At 44.2% G+C, this 22,771-nt stretch overlaps 1 protein-coding gene across 1 annotated transcript in view; it reads left to right on the top strand.

The window, feature by feature from the left end:
- Nucleotides 1–22,771, top strand: part of COL22A1 (collagen type XXII alpha 1 chain) — a 994,625-nt gene that overhangs the window by 949,823 nt on the left and 22,031 nt on the right. Inside the window, exons 58-61 of the mRNA XM_086966258.1 lie at nucleotides 1,058–1,129; nucleotides 12,607–12,642; nucleotides 17,275–17,319; nucleotides 18,847–19,026. Coding sequence (XP_086822384.1) covers nucleotides 1,058–1,129; nucleotides 12,607–12,642; nucleotides 17,275–17,319; nucleotides 18,847–19,026 — 333 coding nt within the window. The remainder of the gene's footprint in view (nucleotides 1–1,057; nucleotides 1,130–12,606; nucleotides 12,643–17,274; nucleotides 17,320–18,846; nucleotides 19,027–22,771) is intronic.

The raw sequence follows: 22,771 nt of genomic DNA, 5'->3' as shown, positions 1-22,771 counted from the left end.
CTGTTTAGTCCTATGTGGGTCATATTGTGTGCCACCAATCCTCTTGACTCTAACTCTAACCTTCTCAGTGGTGTAACACAAAATAATGGGGCTTCCCTTCAAAATGTGATGTGGGGCCCCCAAGTCTCCATATCTCCCAGATATTCATTGGCCTGAATGGGCCCTGAAGTAGTTCCCTGCCTGTCCAGCAGGGACTGCAGGGGCTTATGTTACTCCCATGCACCATGTGCATGGTGGATGTTGATAGTGCAGATCCTTTGGTAGTGAGGCCTGCATAACTCATCCAAGCTGCTCATCCCCAACAAAAATAATACACCCTAAAACAATCATCCCTGGGTTGCTTCTACCTGGGATTAAACTGTACAATATAATGTACTGTGAATTCTATTTACTTTGTATATTTTGGTGGTCCTCTCTCTTTCAATATATCTTATAGTAACTGATCCCTTGATTCATGGATCTAAGTCTACCTACCACTGTTGTATTTTATTCCTATTCTGTCTTACTACAATTCAGATACTGATATAAAAAGCTCATAGTCCACCATAATGAGGTATCCATGAAGCAATGTGAGAGTGCATTGCTGCTGCCAAGCAATGCCAAACTGTATCTAGAGTGCCAAAGAACAGGAGAATACTGTGGATGTACTTAACAGCAAGAATCAGGAGTGGGCTGAGGAACAAGACAAAACAATCAATTTGTTTGATGCGTAGGGTTCCATGCGATCAGAGTCACGTTTGTTCTCAGAATAGGTTTCTCTAAAAAATACAATCAGAAAAAATATTATTGGTACTAGAAGTGGGGGGGGCATCAAAAGTCTGGCAGTAACAGAACATACTCTAATTTCTTGAAGAAGGGCTCAAACTGGAGGATCCATTGGTTGATTATCCTTTGGGTTGAGTACTCTCCTCAGAAATCAGAGACTTGTTCATTATCACCCAAATCTAAATCCATGCTTAGTTGTGCATGCAATGAGACATAAATTTAAGAAAATATTATAATGTGTGGGAAATGTAAGTATTGAACAAAATTTAATTTTTCTATTCCCTATTTCAAGGGTCCGAAAGGGAGTAAAGGAGAAAGTGGCAGCCCCGGACTTCCTGGATTTCAGGGACCGAGAGGCCCAGCCGTAAGTAAAGACCAGCACACTTTATTCATGATGAATATCAGGTTACATGACATATCTGGGGGGTGATGCTATTTTAATGGATCAGAGACACAACTAAAGAACAACACTAAGGTCAATCCTGCTTTGAGTTTGCCAAGGGCAAGCCCATGTGAAAAGCGTACATTGGACTGATGCAGTATGTAAAGTCTATACATTTCAGTGAACTATAAAGCCTCTTGCCATTTTGCAGACCAACTAATTTACAAATATGTTGAGCTAGTTTACGTTATGCTATGTTATTACCAATTTGGAGGTGTAATCAGTCAGATATACTCCAAGATTAAGGAATATCTTTAAATATGTGCTATCAACTATTCTGTACAAATTCTTTATTAGTGTTCTGGCAAGTGTATCCTTGTATTGCAATGTTTGGGCATTAATCAATAGTAATAAAGTAGGCATACTACTTAAAGGGGCATATTCATATGAAGGCTGCCTCACATTTGCTAGGGACCAGTTTCAGGCGGATGCTTCACATTTATCAGACCAGTTCTAGTAAGCATTGGTGCCATGATCCATGGGAGTGAAGCTCTTTTTTGAAAGTTAGACACCTGCTTGGACTTCTTTTTGAGATTGCACAGCAATCATAAGGAATAGTTACAGTAGCCTACGCAAGTTGTAGAGTTCCAAGCGTGACACTGCCCCTCAACACTTTCTTCCACAACATAACAAGTATGGTGGAAATGACCACTAGCGGATTTGGACACTTATTCCAATTTTTCTGCAAGCAAATTGCTATGTGAAAAGCAGGTAAATACCATTTGGAATGATGGAAAGCTGTGACTTTATGACTGTTCACAGTCTTCCCAAGTTCTAATCCCTTTCATAACACAGACCTTCCCACTCGCACATTCCATCTCTGGGCATAAATGTCTTCATGTCTTGCAGTTGTGATTCTAGATTTGTGAATTACGTACACTGATGTGATTTTTAGTGCACACAAGTCAAGCTTATGTGGATGAAAAGTTATTAAATGAATTCTAAAGTTTTTGCATTAAGAAAACTAAGCTCATGAGCTGAAATGTATCCCACATTATGTACACCCCAACTTGCTGAAAATACACTAATACATATTTCCCCTGTGCGAGGGGTGAAGTGGCATGAAAATAGAAGTGGCAACCCTAAGTTCTAAAGTGCCTAGTGCCTGATTAATAGCGTAGCGCTATATTGCATAGCCCACATTGTGTGTATTATCATTTGTGCCTGTTTGATCTGGTAGCGCTATATTGCAAAGTTCGCATTGCTTGTTAATATAATTTGTGCCTGATTGTGCCGGAGCCTCTGCCCACATCATAGCGATATTCCTGCTTGTGCCCCAATCTCGTCCTGTTTCGCTTTTGTTTTGCTGCCATTTTGTTGTTGTGCCTCCCAGCTCGTCTCTCCACCCGCTCCCGCCTCCCAGCTGACCCTCCCTCCCACTGAAAGTTAAGGACTGACCCGTATGCTCCAGCGCTGTGACCGTCTTGACTCGTTCAGAAGCGGTCGCTCCCCACGCTCCCTGTTCACCTGGTATCGTAGCGCTTTACTGCTCATTGCTGCAAATACCTAATTGTGCACTGCTCTCATTGATTGTAATTTTAGTAGTGCCTGATTAATAGCGTAGCGCTATATTGCATAGCCCACATTGCGTGCATTATCATTTGTGCCTGTTTGATCTGGTAGCGCTGTATTGCAAAGTTCGCATTGCTTGTTAATATAATTTGTGCCTGATTGTGCCGGTGCCTCTGCCCACATCATAGCGATATTCCTGCTTGTGCCCCAATCTCGTCCTGTTTCGCTTTTGTTTTGCTGCCATTTTGTTGTTGTGCCTCCCAGCCCGTCTCTCCACCCCGCTCCCGCCTCCCAGCTGACCCTCCCTCGCTCCGCTCCCCCACTATCCACTTATGTCAGAGCAGCTTATGCGCAGCGTTCACGCACAGCGAACGCGCCCCCTGCGTGCCGAAGGTGCGCCAAAGGTAAGCCTGTCTACGCCCGTCCGTTCCTGGACCGCGCCCAGCGCCAGACACCCTGGTCCCCGCAAATTCCACTCCACACGCATAACGTACGACACCGCTACGCTCTCAGCACTCAACTCCGGCCGTCTCCCAGACTGCTACCAAGCCGCCCCAGGACACACCCATGGACCCTTCACCTGACACTCCTGCAAGTTCGACTGCATCAGAACCCTCACAAAATCCACAAACTCCAAACAGAGCTCCGACACTAACCACCTGAGGTGTATCCTGCTCAATACCCGCTCGGTTCACAAACACGCAACTGAACTATGGAACCTACTAGACACCACATCGCCGGACGTCGCCTTTCTTACAGAAACCTGGATGAACGCCTCATCAGCGCCCGACATCGCCATAGCCATCCCGGACGGCTTCAAGATCATCCGAAAGGACCGCATCAACCAAACAGGAGGAGGCATCGCCATCGTCCATAAGAACACCATCCGCATCACGACCAGTTCCGACGATAACCTCGCAGCCGCCGAACACCTTCACTTCCAGATCCACACCGACCCTAAGACCACACTCAGACCCCCAGGACCCCGCACACAATTCAGCGAAGACATCACTGACTTCATCAGCCCACACGCCCTCCCCTCCGAGGACTACATTCTACTGGGAGACCTCAACTTCCACCTGGAAAAGAACAACGACAGCAACACCACCACCCTTCTGGACAACCTCGCCAATCTCAGACTCAAACAACTTGTAGACACCCCCACCCACTACGCCGGGCACACGCTCGACCCAATCTTCTCCTCCAGCAAGCACATCTCCTTCAATCACGCCACAGGACTCCATTGGATGGACCACAGCTGCGTTCACTTCAACTACAAAAAGACCACGACCCACAACCACCCACAACCAATCCCCCGCAGAAACTGGAACAAAATTACCACCAACCAGCTCTTCACATCGCTTTACCAAAACCCTCCTGCCAAATCATTGGACCAAAATCAAGCCGCCATCAGCCTCACACAATGGATCACCCACAGCGCTAACGATTTAGCACCCTTGAAAAACCATCAAATCAAGCAAGGTAGCAAAAAAAGCCCCCTGGTTCAATGACGACCTTAAGAAATCCAAGAAGATCTGTCGCACCCTCGAGAAAGCCTGGCGAAAAAACCCAACCACTGACAACTTGGCCACCTTCAAGAACGCCACCCGCAAACACCACCAGCTGATCCGATCCACCAAGAAATCAGCATTCAAGGATCAACTCGACAACAACGCCCACAACAGCAAGGAACTATTCAACATCGTCAAAGAGTTTACCAACCCCACCGCTGGCACCAACGACATCACTCCCTCTCAAGACCTCTGTGACTCTCCAGCCTCGTTCTTCCACAACAAAATCGCTGACATACATAACAGCTTTGGCAACCAGTCCACCCCACCCACCTCCGAACCAAAACCCCCCTCCAACAACCTTTGCGCCTGGAACCCAATCACCACTGAAGACACCATCCGCTTGATGAACTCCATCAACTCCGGATCGCCAACCGACCCATGTCCCCACCACATTTTCAACAAAGCAGACTCCATTATCGCACCCCATCTCCGAGATGTCATCAACTGCTCCCTCAACCCTGCTACCTTCCCGGAAAGCTGGAAACATGCCGAACTCAGCGCCCTCCTGAAGAAACCCACAGCAGACCCCACCGAACTTAAGAACTACCGCCCCATTTCACTCCTCCCATTCCCTGCCAAAGTCATTGAGAAAACCGTCAACAGTCAGCTCGCCACCTTCCTCGAATCCAACGGCTCCCTCGACCCATCACAGTCCGGCTTCCGAGCGAAACACAGTACTGAGACCGCCCTCATCGCAGCAACAGACGACATTCGAACTCTACTGGACAACGGAGAAACAGCTGCCCTCATCCTACTGGACCTCTCCGCAGCCTTCGACACAGTCTGTCATAGCACCCTTATACAACGCCTCAGCAACGTCGGAATACAAGGAAAAGCATTGAACTGGATCATCTCGTTCCTCGCCGGAAGAACCCAGAGAGTCCGCCTCCCCTTTTCAAATCGGAGACCACTGAAGTCATCTGCGGCATACCACAAGGATCATCACTCAGTCCCACCCTCTTCAACGTATACATGAGTCCCCTCGCATCCATCGCGCGCCAACACAACCTCAACATCATCTCCTACACAGACGACACCCAGCTGATCCTCTCCCTCACCAAAGACCCTAACACCGCCAAAACCAACCTACACGAAGGGATGAAAGAAGTAGCCGAGTGGATGAAGAACAGCCCTTTAAAACTGAACTCGGACAAAATGGAAGTCCTCATCTTAGGATCATCCCCCTCAGCTTGGGACGACTCTTGGTGGCCACCGGCCCTAGGCAACGCACCCAAACCTACGGACCACGCACGTAACCTGGGCTTCATCCTGGACTCCTCCCTCTCGATGACCAGACAAGTCAACGCCATCTCATCATCATGCTTCAACATCCTACGTATGCTCAAAAAAATCTTCCGGTGGATCCACACCGAAACAAGAAAGACTGTCACCCATGCACTGGTCACAAGCCAACTGGACTACGGAAACACCCTTTACGCCGGAACCACAGCCAAATTACAGAAAAAACTCCAATGCATCCAGAACGCCTCAGCCAGACTCATCCTAGACATCCCCGCCAAGCTCACATTTCCTGTCACCTGAGAGACCTCCACTGGCTCCCCGTCAACAAGAGAATAAAATTCTGTCTCCTCACCCACGCATACAAAGCCCTCTACGACCTAGGACCCAAATACCTCAACACGCGCCTGACCTTTTACACACCCACCCGCCAACTACGATCGTCCAATCAAGCCCTCGCCGCGATTCCACGCATCCAAAGATCCACCATGGGGGGAAGATCCTTCTCCTACTTAGCTGCCAAAACCTGGAACTCTCTCCCCACCCACCTCCGCCTTACACAGAACCACCTCTCCTTCAGAAAACAAATAAAAACTTGGATATTCGATAAGTAATTTACCCCCCCTCCCTCAAGCGCCTTGAGACCCTCTGGGTGAGTAGTGCGCTATACAAATTTTAACTTGACTTGACTTCCAGGAGGTGCTGAAGTAAATGCTTCACATTTGTAAAAAACAAGCAAAATGAGCATGGGGTCTTCGCCTGCATTGTGTGTGTGTCTACAATGGGATGGATAGGATAGTTGGATATCTTTTAAATATAGCAGGTATGAGGATTTGTGTTTTTCAGCGATAAACTCTTTCAGGAAACTAAGAGATAACTAACTGCACGTTTTTAGATTTCACTATACGTATTCTTCACATCTGTTGCAATTTTACTATTTTATTACCTGAAATGAACCCATGGTCATACTTAGACCCCAAAACCAAGCTTAAACCTACATACAGAAAAGAGAAGAAACCCTTCTTTAAAGTTGCCATGGGTCAGAGATTTGATGGCTGGCCACACTCAAGGTTTTGGTGGTGGGGGTCAGTTGTAGAACAGCTCATTTTGAATCACAATAGTCATACATTTTTGAAACAACAAATTCAATTCCAAATAACATCTATAACGAATCTGTAGTGATAAAGTGAAAAAGAGGGAAAGAATGTGTATGCTATAAATAACTAATGGGATGGAAGCAACCTGGCAGTCAATGAGAATGTTCCTAACATACGAACTCTTTAAATTGGAAAAGTGCTGTGTGCCCTATCATTTTGATTGGTAGCCAATCAGATCATCAGACCATACATCAGTGACCTACACGTCCCGTAGCATGCAAATTCTTTATTGTGCATTGACTTTTGCAAATGACCACACACAGTTTCCTTCTTTTATTAGCCCAATTTAGGTAGATGCGGATCGCCCAAAAATGTTGGAATTGCTTCTTAATTCGCATCCATATAGCACAACCCCCAAAATTGCCTATTGCTGCTGACTGGTTGACAGAGTTGCATGCAGTGTCGATAGGGCGATGTCTTCATAAAGTGTGCCCACATCCCTTGTGTGTTTCTGTGATGATGGAGAAAGAAATCATGGTACAGACCATTTTTCCTATTGTGAAAAGTTACAGGTACATTTATCAAGCATTTTTGCGAGCGCAAACGGTGCGAATCGCAAATTTCAGCCGTTTGCGCCCGCAAAAAGGGCATTTGAGATTCATCAATGGTTCATGAACTCGCAATTTGAAAAATCGCAAATAATTGCGATTTCTCAAATTGCGATTGCTTTAAGGGAATCACAATTAGCGATTCCTTCAATGCAATTCATGAACCATTTTAGAATTGCGAAATCGCAATTTTTGGCCGCTATTTACCGCGAAGTTAGACTTTGTGGTAAATAGCGAAAATTTGAGTGCATTTTTCTATGTTGGATGTTACACGCACACATGTCCTTTGGACATGTGTGTGCGCAACACCAGTGTACATTACCATTTCAGGGGTGCTACAGGGTGTCCTTTGGACACCCTGGCACCCTTGAAATCGCTTCCTTATTTGCGATTCGCTAATTTCTAATCGCAAATAAGGATTGACTCCCCATTCATTCCTATGGGCCAGAGGCCCATAGGAATGAATGGGGAGTCAATCCTTATTTGTAATTAGCAATTAGCGAATCGCAAATAAGGAAGATGTAGAAATCGCTATATATTTTGCGATTCCTTAATAATCACTATTAAGGACTCGCAAAAGAGGAGCATGATGAATCTGGGGGCTTAAGAGCTCTTGTATTTTTCAAATTAATTTGTGCGGTGGATGCACATCACAGATCTGCATCGCTGTTTCACAGGCAGCACGGGTTGAATGACTGCACATTGCAATTATCTGCACTGTGTGGCAGCTTGACAGGTATTTATATACTACCAAAGACCAGAGTGTGCCTCTTTTGTACTGTGAATTATTCTCCGCTGAGTGCATCTGCAGCAGAAAGGTTAGCTAACACAGGAAACAGAAGTTGGGCAAACGGAGTGACGTTGCCTTTAATCACATCCCTTATGCAGGTGGTCTGTCTATTCCTTCACTAGACCTTTTGATGCTTTGTAAAGTAAAGTTGCAGGAGCAGTCGGCCCTCATCCTTCCAGTTATTTGTCAGCGTTTCCACACTCTTGATACTGAAAACAGTCTTCTGTGGGCATTGTCTGATATCGCGTATGTACTAAGTGCTACACTGTGACGATTACCATTTCTAAAGAAGCCAGGGGCATAGCTAGTCATGGTGCAGCAGGTGCAGTGGCACCGGTGCTCAGGGATGTGAGGGCTCTGCTGCAGGCCAATTGTGGCTTTATTTCACATCAAAGTCAAATGAAGGTCAATAACTCCCTTGCTATCCCACTTGTAGAAGATCTCAGTAAGTACCAGGAACAGAGGACTACCTTTGTTGGGCTGAAGTCAGAACTTATCTCTAGGTGTATATATGCTACAACTTGACTGGATCACTTTCCTCTTGGTGGATCAAAGGATTTCAAGATTGCTCCTGGATATCAGCACAAGCTGCAGATTTCCAGGAGCGATCTAAACTAAACATGCCCTGTTGAATGTCTGCAGGCCGGAGTTTGTTTACCAGAAATCTGCATTAGCACATTTCTTAGAGAAAACCCTTATCCTCCATCGCCTTCAACTCAGGTAGGGTTCCTTTTCGTTTCTCCAGCTTGGAAACTCCAAATTTATTTATTATTGATTTGCAAGTCTTTCCAGATTCATAATGGTTAGTTGAAACCAAAACAGTTCCGAAGTTGTACAATTTCATGATTTTCCCACAGTCGAAGGTACATGAATATGTGCATAGCCCTGCAAATAGTGGCTCTGTAAACTAGAGTGTGGGGAATATACCAGCAGATTTGTTTGCACCTAAATATATTGTTGATGAGCAAAACATTTCCGAAATCAGGCTTTTCCAAATTAAATAGTTGTCTGAGAAATCCATAGTATATATTCCAAAGCAAACTATTGCTATACATGGCAGTAGCGCCTTTATGGTACCACCATCATGACCTGGGTCTCACGCATCACTTGAGATAATTGTATCCATATATCTCTTTGTAACTCCTGTACAGGCTTATAAACCATTGCAACAATAAATATCGATTTTTCTCTTCCCAAATTGAGGGCATCTAATAGTTTTCATTTGGGACCCATTTTCCCTCCCCATGTGATCTCACAAATTTCTTTGCTCTGATGATGACGACGTGCTAAATCGCTGTAAGGTCAAACGCGGTTGACAATCATATGGTCAGGTCCTGGGACCTCTCTATGTGATGCCTTTTCTCTATTGGGATCTGTTTCATTTTTTATGGAATCATTGTTCCTAATCCATAGTGTTCGGCACGCGGTCTCTTCTTGGAAACACTCACCGATTCAATCAAGTACTCTTACAAGACACACTGGAGGCATCCAATTGCCCTCTGAAACTTACCCCCACCTTGGAGGCGACGTTCACTACTCATAGATTGAAGATACATAGGCACTACCTACGGCCTACGACCTCTTCTCTGGAGGTCACGTCCTTATGAAGGACGCTTTGCTTCTATTATAAGCTACTATATTGACTCCATTGACCATAGACACTTCATTACCTTTTATAGCCCTGAAGAAGCACTTGCTATGGCGAACCTCATTGGCTGTTTCTACAGCTGCACACTGAGCTTGTGTTAAATAAATACATACAACAAAACCTGCAACTTGACTGTTGAATGAATGTTACTTTTTAGACTCTGTAATTTGCTGATCTTGTCTATTGCCTCTCATCTACCTTCTTCATGTTTCTATTTGTGGTCATTTGGCAGCTGGCCATTTGAGGTGGGCAATACAAGTACTAAGAACACTAGTGACTAGCCTAGGTAGTGCAGTTACCGTTGGCCCGGCTGCCTCTCTGTCTTTGTTGATCCTAAGGTGATTTAACCAAGGGCGTAGCCTTTTATTCACATAGTGTCATTGTCAAAAGAATACAGGATGTAAGATCAGCAACAACATACATTAAAGTTATGAGCATGCAGGACATAAGGTAAGCACAACAGTTAAAAGATTGTGCAGGCAATACAGAGGTGTCGGCACCTGCCATCACAGCTGAACACTTCAGCATGGAAAGTGCCAAAAGGCCCTTTTCCTTATCCAACACCAGTGCCCTCCACCAAGGGCATCTAAGGCATACATACCATGGCAGGAACTTCCCCCATCTCTCAGAGGGATGGGCAGGCAATACTTGCCATTCCATACCATCACATACACCAGGGAACCTCATAGCTCTCTGTCTCTACCGGGGTACATCTCACAAGGCAGATCCCCCAATATGTTCAACTCCAGGCATCCTGGGGTAGGGCAGTGAAATCCAGGAACACCTGCAGGTCAGCCCCCCCTCCTGCTTGAACAGTGCCCACACAAATCAGCACACCTCCACTCCACGTAGAAAAGTTCAGTAAATTAGTTCACATTTGGGGTAGCCGACCTTTTCTGATACAAGACATTCAGCTAATTGCGTGTTCATCCAGGAATGGGTGGGTGGGTGTGAGAATGTGGTAAAATGGACACCGGTGCATAATGGAGGGAAAAGAGGACAATCCTTTTCCTTGCCATGTCTAATATTCTGCGGTCCTGGGCGGCGCCCCCAGATGACATCACAGGGAACCCTCTTTCATGGCAACCCCGATGAGGGACTCCCACTTTGCTCATGCCTGTGGAGTGACTAATGGCGCCCCTTTGCTATCGATATGGGGCGACTGGACATTTTTACCCCTGAATCCTGTTTCGTTCTGTGATTGTCTCCCTTGCCCATAGTTGGGTAGTGACTTACTTGTGCTCTGTGAATATAACACATAAAAGTGCCATGCTAGATATTAGGAAACATGAGTAACCCACTGTTCGGTTACAACAACTGTTTGGCAGTGTGTAGGCAACATTGAATTATTAATGAGCTAGCCTAGCTACGAATAAAAGCCACTTTATTTTATTGTGCCCTGGGAAAATGACAATCAAAGTTATTTTCCACTCCGTATTAGAAATGTAATTAAATGGTCAAAGTAGATTTCCTATAGATGTAGTGGGAAAGTGACCTTATAATGTTTTTTTGTGCTGAAATATAGTTAGTTTACAACTGGTTTGCCTCACATCCTGCTCCAGAGACTTAATACACATTCTTTGTTGGTTGTTAATGACCCTCATTCTGGAAGACTAATGTTTGAACTCTGGAAGCAGGAAGGATGGAATGGTGTTAACTGAGCCGCTTGGCTGCTACTAACCATCTGAAAGTGCAACAGCAATAGTTGACAGTGAAAACATTAGCTTCACAGTTCTTCCTTTGAATCAGAGATCCCAAATAGGGCATGCCCAGACTCTTCCTTCACTTTCTGTCTGAACTACTAGCAGGTACGAACGCTAGTTTTAGCACTGGCAGAGGGGAGAATGCTTCATCGTCATATGAAAGTGGAAAGAAGGAGGGGCAAGAAAGGGAGTGTCGGAAAACGAGGTCGGCATTTTGCAGGTAATTTGCCAGGATCCGGTTCAGGGAATTAACAATCCCCGCTAGTGCACAGGATAATACTGGTACCTCACCGTAACCGCCTCAGAACATTTTTGGACCTGAAAAGTCAAAACCTAAAGAAAGATGACAGTCCGGAAGCTGCTGGAAAGAAAGAAAGAAAGAATGAACTCCTGCCGGCACACATTGACGAGAACTTCTCTGCGTGTGTCAAGTGGCTGGCCTCCTGCCCTGCCTGGTTCCAAGAGGCCCAACTGACCATAGTGGACTGGACCCTGCAGGAGCCCTGGCCTCCCTGACAACCTGGGGCTGTAGTAGTGACAGCCTTCAAGGGTGTTAATTCCAGCACCAATAAGAGATTGGGACTTAGTTATTTTTCTTCCTCTAGCAAAAAGGGACAAGTTGCTAACTGTTTCTGAGAGAGGGCACACACTCACCTGGCAATATTGCCAGATTCATCCGATTCAGCACCGCTGTCATTCAGGGACACTGCTCCGACTGCCAACCCATTGGGATCTATGATCCTGGAGGAGCTGTCAATCTTGCGTTCGACAGCTCAGGCTTCGACCGCCAGTATCGGAATACGGTGGTCAGACCGAAGGGCTGTCTGCGGTCAGACTGCCACCAATGGCCTGTCGGCGGTCCAACCACAACCATTGTAATCAGGCCTTATGTCTCCATATCACTTGTGCCTTACTGCATGAATGATAGGAAGCATCATCTAAGTTTCAGGCAGACTTACTTCAGCTTGAAATAATACCTGGATTTCACTATGTACACTTGGAAAGAGCATCTAGAATTAGCCTAGTTAGACAGAGGGTTCAATTTATCACGTGTTATGATGGCACTGAGTGTGGGTGCAGGCAAGAAAGAGTAAGATTAGGAATGTTCACAATACTCCTCACAGAAGGTACATGACACATTAATGGTTTGTTCCGTGTTGGGAGTCACATGCATATAGTGAGCTTCTTCATTTTCTAACTTTGAATCTTCATCTCGATTATCTTATAGGGAGAGCCGGGAGAGAAGGGATCCCAAGGAAAAGAGGTGAGTTCTCAAGGAATATTCTTGGGTTTTGTTGGTGGAGCAATCTCTCCCCTACTGATCCAGTGATTCTCTATGTCAGCAATCAATCATATTTTTACTATGATGCCACATACTAGGATCTACTTGAAACCTTTTTTGTATAAATGTACTGTATCACGTGTTTTTATCTATATACCACGCCCATAGCTACCTCTTTGTGCATATTGAATGCTGGAAATTGGTACTTTCAGGTGTCGGGGTGGCAAATGGAGCAGTAAGGGCCCTTCTTATATCATATCCATTGTCATTTATTTACATTACAAATGTAAAATACCCAATGTCAAATTTTTATGTAGATATTTTGCAAATGCTGAATGTTTTGTTGGCAGGGGTTACACAAAAGTATGCAAAAAGCACACAATACTTTGAAACAGTGTTTGTTATTGTATATGCCAATCACAAATGGCAACTGGTTTCCTGCCCCCGAAATATGTCAATGTGCAATAATATATAAAAATTAGATTTTAATTATGCTATAAACTTTACATAATTTTGTTTTTTACCCTTCTTTCGTAAATGCTGAGGCAAAGTTCAGCAGATGATCTATAATAATTTGCCTACTTGTTTCATTCATCGTAAGTTACATTTTTTAATTAATTAAACATACGTTGTCATTCCTGGTGAGAGCTAAGTCGCAGATTTGGATGTTGCATGTATGTTACATTCTGCAGATTTATATATATATATTACTATTGCATTGATGGAATATCACCTCATAGTAACATTGTTCACTATCAATTGAGGAATGTAATTTCAATTGTCACATTTTCAGTTTTCTACGGCTACATACTAAATTAGCAATTAATTAAAAGTCTAATTCACATCTTTGTTCACAAGTTATTGATTTAAAAAAAACATCACAACAGAAACCCTTTACTCTGTTATCAAACATAAAAACAATCAATATATGTTAATTAAGGAATTGATTCATATTTAGAGGTCAGTATCCTGCCTCTTTTATCTTCAAAAGAGCTCATTGCTCGCTCATTTATTATTCAAATTGGATAGCACTGGCTTGCTTCATTCTGGCCACTTTAATCTAAAAATAACCATGCAGTCTTTTGAGAATTCATAACTCTGAAATCACCGATTTCCTTTTCCGGCAATATTTTTACATGGCTACTCTTTCTTCACGAAATGATTCTATTTGGGCTTTATTTTGAATTTTCTAACTTCATTCCAATGCACCTATCCGAAATCAAAGATAGATCATTTATTGATTGATTAAGTCATGATTTTCTATTATCTGCTACGTGCTCTCCAAGGCATCCCTCAGAGTGATGAATGTTCTCCTAAAGTGAATGAGCTTGGGGTTGTGAGTTAAATTTGAAGAAAAGCATCAGCAATTAAACATACTTGGGTCCCAAAGTAAAACCTTTCTAAATACATTTGAAGCAACAAGGGGACCCAATTAAGTCGAAAGGGACCTTGGGGATAATGCTATTCAAACAACTGTGGTCCCTTTAGGAAAATATACTGGTCTGCAGACCCCGCAATTGCGCCGCTGCTCTTCTCTTCTGCCCGGCTATCATGCTGTTGGCCCTTCACCCTGGAATTAATTGAACCGACCCATCCAAGCATCGGTTCAGTCGCCCGCATTGACGTTTTTTGCCTCTCACGTTTAATAATAGGGAAGCACCACATTTCGCCACCGCTTTCAAGTTGCAGGACCTACAACATTAATTGACCCATCTTATCGGCATCTGAGGCTACAATTGTTAGGCATACTACCTATGTCATGATGATGATCCGTGTATCAAGATAACGGATCGAAACGCCGTCGACTTCTAATAACACCTTACACAAGCTCTAAACTTCATGTGTACTAATAATGTAAAGGTGTTGGTTATGTTCCGTGACATTGTGCATTTACTGGTACATCAAACCTCATGGTTTTGCCTACAAGCCCTTTTGTTCCAGTTATGTCACTGAATGTCTGTTGCACATGTGTTAAGTAGGCTGCAGGCTTGTGCCCCACTTTGTGAATTGTTGTGTAACATTTCTTATATTCAACCACAAGTAAATACCAGACCTCTGGCCGGCTGGACAAGTCCAAACAATATAGTTACGACTGAGTCTATATTTATTCAACCAGTATATTTTTCCTAAAGGTACCACTGTTGTTTGAAAAACTACTTTTTAAATACGTCAAAATTAAATAAATCTGATTATCGCATGTAGATTAAAGCTTCTGTTATACTATTTGCAGCTACTTTTGCAAATCAATGCACATATTACCACAACAAATTGTGGTAGTGTGGCTCAGTGGTTAGAGGCGGCAGACCCGGATGCTGGGATCGACCGTGGACCAGGGTTCGATTCTCCGCCTCAGCGGGTCTTGGGCTCAAAATTCCACGGCCTCGACAATTCTCGCTCCGGTGCCTACTCGACTCACGGGGTCTCACTCTGCAACTCTGGGCAATAGCTTGCTTAATCTCCACAACGGCCCCTCGCGGCGGGATGCCTGGCTTTCACCTTGTGGACCCTGCCGGGGCCTTTCACAGGGGAATACCAGGACGGGTTCCCTAAGCAAGCACCAGGATGCCCTTTGGGTGACAGGTTGCGCTATATAAGTACACCTACATTTACATTTTACATTTACAAATTGCCACACAAAAGTGTTTGCGCATCGTCAGTCTGCCAATACAGCCACCTGCTATATTGTTGCAGTGCCCAATTCACAAAGAGCAGTAGGTTTTCTCCTACATTTGGAGTAAATGTGGGACTATTGTGTAGTCACCCATGTCCAGGAGTATTTGCAAAATTATTTTTGAATTTCATGATCCTGATAAGTTTCCATGTGTACATACATAAAGGTACATAGCATACATTTGCATATGCATACCAGTAAAGGTAAATGTAGGGCCTGATGTAGAAAGCTCTTTGGCGATTATAAACCCTGTATTTGCAAAATCACAGGGTTTATGTACAAAAGCCCTTTTACCTATTGGAACATTCTTTCTGACTCACAAAAGCACTTTTACCATCCTTTCTGAATCCCAAATAGGAGGGGATGTGAAATGTCCTTACCCCTCCTACCTCCAATTGCTAAAGTAATGTATCAGTTATTTACGGCTAAAATTGCAGTTGCAAACCATTCTTGAGTTACAGACTCCCGAGTTGGGGTGGTAACTGAGTCGCAAAGGGGAAGGAATGCCTTTAAGAACTGTGATGGCAGATCTAGGGGGGAGGCAGTGGTTCTTGCAACCACTCCCTTGTTCCTGTACATTTCCCAAAATAAATACTTTTTAAAATAGTTACAAATGCTGCACTGGTTCCGCTAAGCAATATAGGCTGCTTTGAAAATATTTTGGGGTAAAAACCATAGTGATGGGCGTGTTCTGCTATCCCTTGCAGGACACCAGGTCAGGTGTTTCCAGTCAATCAAGAGGGTCGCAAATTGCAACCAGCCTAATGGCTACTAGTTAGGAAGATGATTCTGTGACCCGCTGTGATTCAGTATTTTGTAAACCAACCTATCACTAGAAAGGTCAGTTATCAAAATACTATTCTCAAAATGTCGGGTGCGCAAATTGCAACCATTTTTTCCTAATGCAATTATAGTACATCGGGCCCTTAACTTCCACTTCATTTCGTTGATAGGGTAAAATATTTTCCAATGAAGAAACCGGTTCCATTCTAGTCACAGCAATTTTGAGGGTGTTCCCTCCACTTACCACCATGAATATGTGTTTACTTCTGACTTTGACCTGAGTACATTACGTTTGCAGATGGTCCAGAAAAGCTCCTCAGTTATCCATGGGGAGAGTTACTCCCATGCAATATTACGGAGCATATTACCAAGCCCTATTTCGCCGCATTAGCGTCCGTTTCCGGCCAAAAAGCTGCGATTTAAATATCGCTCTAATTTCAAGGACCCGCTAACCCGTGTTTCCTTGAGTTAGCAGCCGTCTTTTCTCTGCTTTGCATGTCAGCAATTATTATCGCTAATGACATGCAAAGTGGACGTAGCTCACAGAACAACATGGGTAAACATCACTAAAACTGCATTGCAATATTTACAAGGACGCCCCAGACCCGCCAATCGATGATCAAAGTAGCGGAAAGGACCCTTTCTCCCAGGATTTTAACTCCTGCTATTAATCCGACTTAGCCATCTGTAACATGGGAGGTGGATTTCAGGGCTAAGTCCACACCTGCCTATTATCAAAGTTTACATTATCGCAGGTCATTTTTTGCTGCTTTTCTCATGCTAATGCATGTTATTACCCTCTATCGCTGGATTTCATTTCGCCTGGGTGAAAAGCGTTAATAATACGTCACTAACCCAGCGCTGAAATCCAGCGATAGATGGAGATAATGAAAATCGCGCTATGCGCGATTTGCGATAATTATCGCATGTGCTTGATAATATGCCCCTTCAAGTTTTAATTAGGGCTTTGTGAATACAAAACATGAATGTACACAGGTATCTAAGTCAGACTTAGTGCGCAAATAGTCGATTACATTCAATATGTTGATATTGTGTCTTAGTATATTCCTGAGTACGAGTCTCTTAAATTACACTGAGTAATAGCATGATAAAATATGTCCTGCAACAATTAGATGCTACATTTTGTTTTTTATTTGCAGGGCGCTGTTGGGAAAGTTGGTGAACGTGGCTCGAAAGGTGAACGGGTATGTTGAATGGTCCTCATTATTGCAGTAAATGCTGCATATATATTTAGAATAGTCACCCAAGAGCAGAATACGCACACTTTGTGATCCAGATTTTAGGGTTGCATGAATAATTAATTTTTGACAGCAAATAGCAAATTGTGACAGCCTTAACATCACTGAACTGGCATGCCAGTTTGTGAAATGGGAAAGTGCACACTTTAACATCGTGAATGCTATTTTTGGCTTTCTAGTAGCAAATAGTAATTATTTCTTAAGAAGTAATTAATTTTCTTTAACAATTCTTTTGCCGCAGATGTTTTAGGTCTCGCCTGAGATAGCTCATGCACTGTTTGTTGCAAAACATAATGTTAGGTTAGCTTACAGTGGCTGTAGAGCCCGCCATTTGCTTCCCATTGGTTGACTTAATTGTCAGTCATTTGCTTGCTTCTACTATGTTGGCATGTGTGGGCATTCTTTCCACTGACTGTGCTTGGGCCTCTCCTGGAGCATGGACACATTACTTGTGTCCTTGCGCTACTCCATTTTCCGGTGCTCCAAAAAATGTTTTTATAATTTTGTTTAAGACTTGTGCAAGACAGCGTGTTTTCCAGCTGTGTCCCTTGTGTATCTCTCCCCTTCTGCCGCTCTCATTCCTGTTGCTCTTTTGCTGCCCTTCTGCCTTTGCCTATCCTCCTTCCTGATGCTTTCAAGTGCTTTTTCCACCCCGGCTTGCATTTTCACCCAAGTGCTTCTCTTGCAGGGCTCTCTCTCATCCATTTGCTCCCCTCAATGTTCCTCTCTCCGTGTTCGTTCCGTCCCCCACCCATGCCATCTGAGTTACTTTCTCCCACCCTCCTTGTTTCTGCCCCCACGCCCACATTGCGCCTTGATGCCCTTGGGCTAAGTTGCGCGGTATAAGTCTCCCTTCATTCATTCATTCATTCATTCATTCACATTCCCTCCATGTTGCTTCCGCTCAGGGTTGAAGAGTTATTAAAAAAATGAAAACAATATGTTAAGTATGCTTTGCCAAAAACCCATGTCTGAGTTAGTATCATGCTTCCTCACAAATCGCATATGAGCCCTTTTATAGCAGGCTGGAAAAATAAAGTCTTGTGCATAAGGACAGGAGAAAGATGATTTGTCTCATGTATAGAAAATTAAATTCAAATTAAATGGTACTGCCTAAAGCTGCAAGTACCAATGGCTAATAATGACCAACTCGGGCAATTAAAGGGTGTGACTAATTTACTGAAGTTATTGCTACGTGTCTAAAGGCAAGAATGCTATTGGCAGGCAGCCAGAGGTTGCTTCATGATCAGGCGTATACTGGTAGTTATTGCCTGCAAATGATGCATTCTCGTTGTCTGTCCAGCTCCCAATGTTTCATCCTAATTTGCATAAAACAGCAGAGGTTCATCAGTGAGGGACCTCAATTTGAATTACATATAGAATGGTCTTGAATATAATTATAATGGTAACTCTAATATGGTGATTGGTGGAGATACAATACTGAGGGTTTCATTGGTATCATTCTCTATCTAGGGAGATCCAGGCATTAAAGGTGACAAAGGAGCCCAGGGAGAGAAAGGCCCGGCTGGTGAGCCCGGAACACCCGGCCACAAAGGTCACACAGGAATCATGGGTCCGCAAGGACTATCAGGAGAACGGGGACCATCCGGACCACCAGGTGCACCCGGACAACCAGGACAAACAGGTCCAAGGGTAAGTTCATGAACAATGAATTCCTATTGTTTAATGATCCAGTTCCAAGTACCACATTTTTTAAAATAGAAAACCTTTCCATTGATAAACTTTCAAAAGATCTGTATTAAATTGGCTTGCATATCCATGGGTGTGTCTCACTTAGCCTCCTACAAACAACATGGGCACTAAAACCAACATTGCATAGGTGTCATTTTGCACTAATATTTTGTGATAAAATATGTTGCGCTGGCAACTTTTGCAATGACATTTCCTCTGTCTGACAAGTAAAAAACCTCAAAAAACACATTTTACACAGGCCATTCAGTTCAAATGTTGATGGAAGCAGAGGTCTGAAATTGCAGTGGCACCACACAATGTATCTTATCTATCACCTTTTACTGTCTTATTTGATGCAATAATATTTTCACTCTCAAATTTGCGTCTTGAAGAAGACTCAACTACTCTGGTGTTCACATGAGAAGAATAGTTATTCTGATGGATAATTCTAACCACAGGTTCCTCACCTTGTGAATATTTCCTGAGCATCAAATTGGATCAAAAAACTTCAAAGCTGTACTTCTGCGTGCAGGTAGGTGGTGTTGTGGGGCTCTGTGCCAACATTGTTCCACTCCAGAAGTGATGAGCAGGGCCGCATTTAAGCGGTATCCATATACACCAACGGTAGTTCTTTTCGTTCCATGGCTTCTGACACAGATCCAGGGCTTCTCCAAGGGCTTTTTCTTGCAAGGTTTCCACACAGTGTGCAAGGAAAAATGTCACCATCTAAAACAGGGTTCAAGCCACATAGGGTGTGTCACAACCAGATGTCTGTAACTGACCCTCATTGAGTATGCTTATGTTACCTGGGGTCTAAGCATTGATTCCAGGGCCTACAACAACTGCGCTCAGATGAATCCCAAGGCCATACTTTATGGCAGGGTGAAGCTGTTGGTTTCAAAACCTGGATGGTTCCAACGTGTGACTGCTCAAAGTTGAAAGGACCTGATCATCATAGAGGTCAAAGTATTCATTAAGTCCAAAATGAAGCATAAGAAATCAATGAAGGAACTGGCCCCTTCCTGCCGTTCTCGAACTCCAGAGAGGGTGAGGACATCAATGAACCTCCCAGTCTTGCTCCTGATCTCCATTGTAGCCAATTCCAAGTATAGTCCCAATACACCCAAAAGTCTGTCAATTACGCTGCAGCAAGTGGAGGACTTTAGGAGACCATAACACACTTTGTTGGCACTTCATTGGTTCTCTCTGGCATGCCGTCAGGCCACAAAGATCCACAGGAGCATTTTCTGGCACTTCAAACCCACATTGGTTCCCCACAGGCTTCGGTACTGACTTCAGTTCGGACATGACCTGTTATGCCAGTTCCTTTTGCACTTTGCATAGACTCCAGTGCTGACACCGGAGGAAAAATTGCAGCCCACTGTGGTTACCAACACCGAACACAATCCACCATGATCTCACCCAAGGCTGCACCAGGTTCCTACAGGAGTGCAGCTGGTGACCAATCTATCTGATTCCGATCTTTTGTCCTTACCACATTGTAGGGCCCAGGCTCCACACAGTCTTTTGGCACAGATTCAGACTACGACAATTTTGATGAGAGGATGATTTTGTTTCCCAGTATGGTGAAGTAAATTTGCATGAACTACTCGAAGGAGTCACTGTTCTCGATACTTCTCCAGATACTGCCCTTGTTTCATCTCTCTGCCCTGCCACTGAGGAAAGTTCATCCTCCACCATTGTTAGGTATAGGGCAGCAGAAGTAATGGATCTAAAACTTCACACTATGGATGTGAAGACCAAGGATGTACGCTATTACAACGCATGCTTTTACCACGCCTGCCTTTACAACGCAGGTTTTTCAACGCAAGTCGTTACAACGACTTGCGTTGGGGGGTGCTGGATAATGAATAGTTTAATTTACTATTCCAACTCCAGCCCCCATGGATAGTAGGGAAGGTTTTGGATAGTAAATTAAACTATTACCTATCCTAGAGCGCCCCCCAGCGCAAGTCGTTGTAATGACTTGCGTTGAAAATCCAACGTTGTAAAGGTACTGCGTGGTAAAAGTTGCGTCATAAAGGATGTTTCCCAAGACCAATGTTTTGACAAAGGTGCCTGGTAAAGCACCTGCCGATCCCCTATTAACGTTTAAAGATACCCTATTGGCCACTTTGGGGAAACCATGTTCATGACCACCAGATTATAGGGAGGTTGCTTGACATTTTCGCCCATCACCAGGTGACCCTGCTTTTCTTACACGGCATCCTGTTCCAGAGAGGGTGTAGGTGTCCATCAGTATCATAAATACTAATTACCCACCTGATAGTGAGTCGGAAAGAATAGCAACATTTGATAAACTAATTGTTCTTCCACAATCCTTGTACTGTGTTCGGTGAAAGCCAGCTGTTTTCTAGGGTGCTACTCACCTGCCCTATGGGACACAGTGGCTCAAGTCGTGTCTGCAGTTCCAGGCAGGTTTAGGGCATCAATGACTGCTGCTATCCATGGTGGCTGTGTTAAATCCTTTCTGGTTTTGACATGACCAACTGCTTAGGTCGAGTGATGGGTATGAGTGTGGCAATTTGGTGCCACGCCTTGATATTGCCTATGGGGTTGTCCAGGTATCTTTGATGAACATCCCCTTTGCTGATTCATTCCTTTTGGCATCCAGACCTATACTGCCCCGGAATGGTTTAAGGAAAGCAGGGCCAAAACACGTTCTTGGGTCTTTCTGCATCCAACAGACAATTCCACCAATTTTGTACTTTAATGGCTGGGAGTTTCATTGTCACCAGTCTTGCTCATCCACAAGCCTAACAGGCCTTCCAGCTTTATCGTGGCCAAAGCTGTTAATCACAAAGATAGCGCCAGCACAGCAGGGACAATGTGTAGCTCGTCCCCTGCCCTCCAGATCTGCACCCAAAAAAACTCTTTAGTGTGTCATATCCAGCACACAGTAACCCATTCAGAGGCAGTATCCGATATTTCCTCCAAGGGTGGCAAGCCATCACTTCAGGCAAGTTGGGTATCCAGTTTGTACATCAGAATTACGTCCTCCTTATTTTTGCCACTCCACTGCACCTTCTGCCTATTTCATGGAAACTAATGGAGGACCATCAATCTGTTATGCAGCAGGAAGTGCAGGCCCTTTTGGCCAAAGAGGGAATTGGAAGGGTTATTGCACTGGAAGTAAGACTTCGGCAGTGCTCCAGCTACTTCCATTTGCTGAAGAAGGACAGATAGCCTAATTTATATCTTCATCCTCTGTATGGCTTCTAAGGGCAAATTCAAGATGCTCACACTTGCCCAAGTCCTGCCTGCCCAGGACTTCACAGACTGCATGGTTGGGTTGGACCTCCAAGATGTTTATTTCCATATTCCTGTCCTGCACCCACAGGCACTACATAAGGTTGATAGTGAGTCACGACCATTTTCAATTTCCGCGGCTAATTTTTGGCCTCACCAGTGCCCCTCGGGTGTTCACAAAAGTGGTCACAGCACACCTTCGAGGGTACTAGACATCTCCTACCTTGATGACTGACTGGTGAAGGTAGGCTCGGCCCAGGCTGTCAACGACAACCTCCAGACGATGGCAAACCATCTAACATCACTGGGGTTCACAACCAATGTGCTAAAGTCACACCTGACTTCTTACTGGTTGCTCCCATTCATGTAGGCCATCCTGAATATTGTATGTTTTTGTGCCTTTTCTCCAGAGTAGAGAGTCCAGGGCATTGGGGCT

Source organism: Lissotriton vulgaris, chromosome 4_1 (assembly GCF_964263255.1).
Source record: "Lissotriton vulgaris chromosome 4_1, aLisVul1.2, whole genome shotgun sequence".
Lineage (NCBI taxonomy): Eukaryota > Metazoa > Chordata > Amphibia > Caudata > Salamandridae > Lissotriton > Lissotriton vulgaris.
This window is presented reverse-complemented; position numbering and strand designations above follow the sequence as displayed.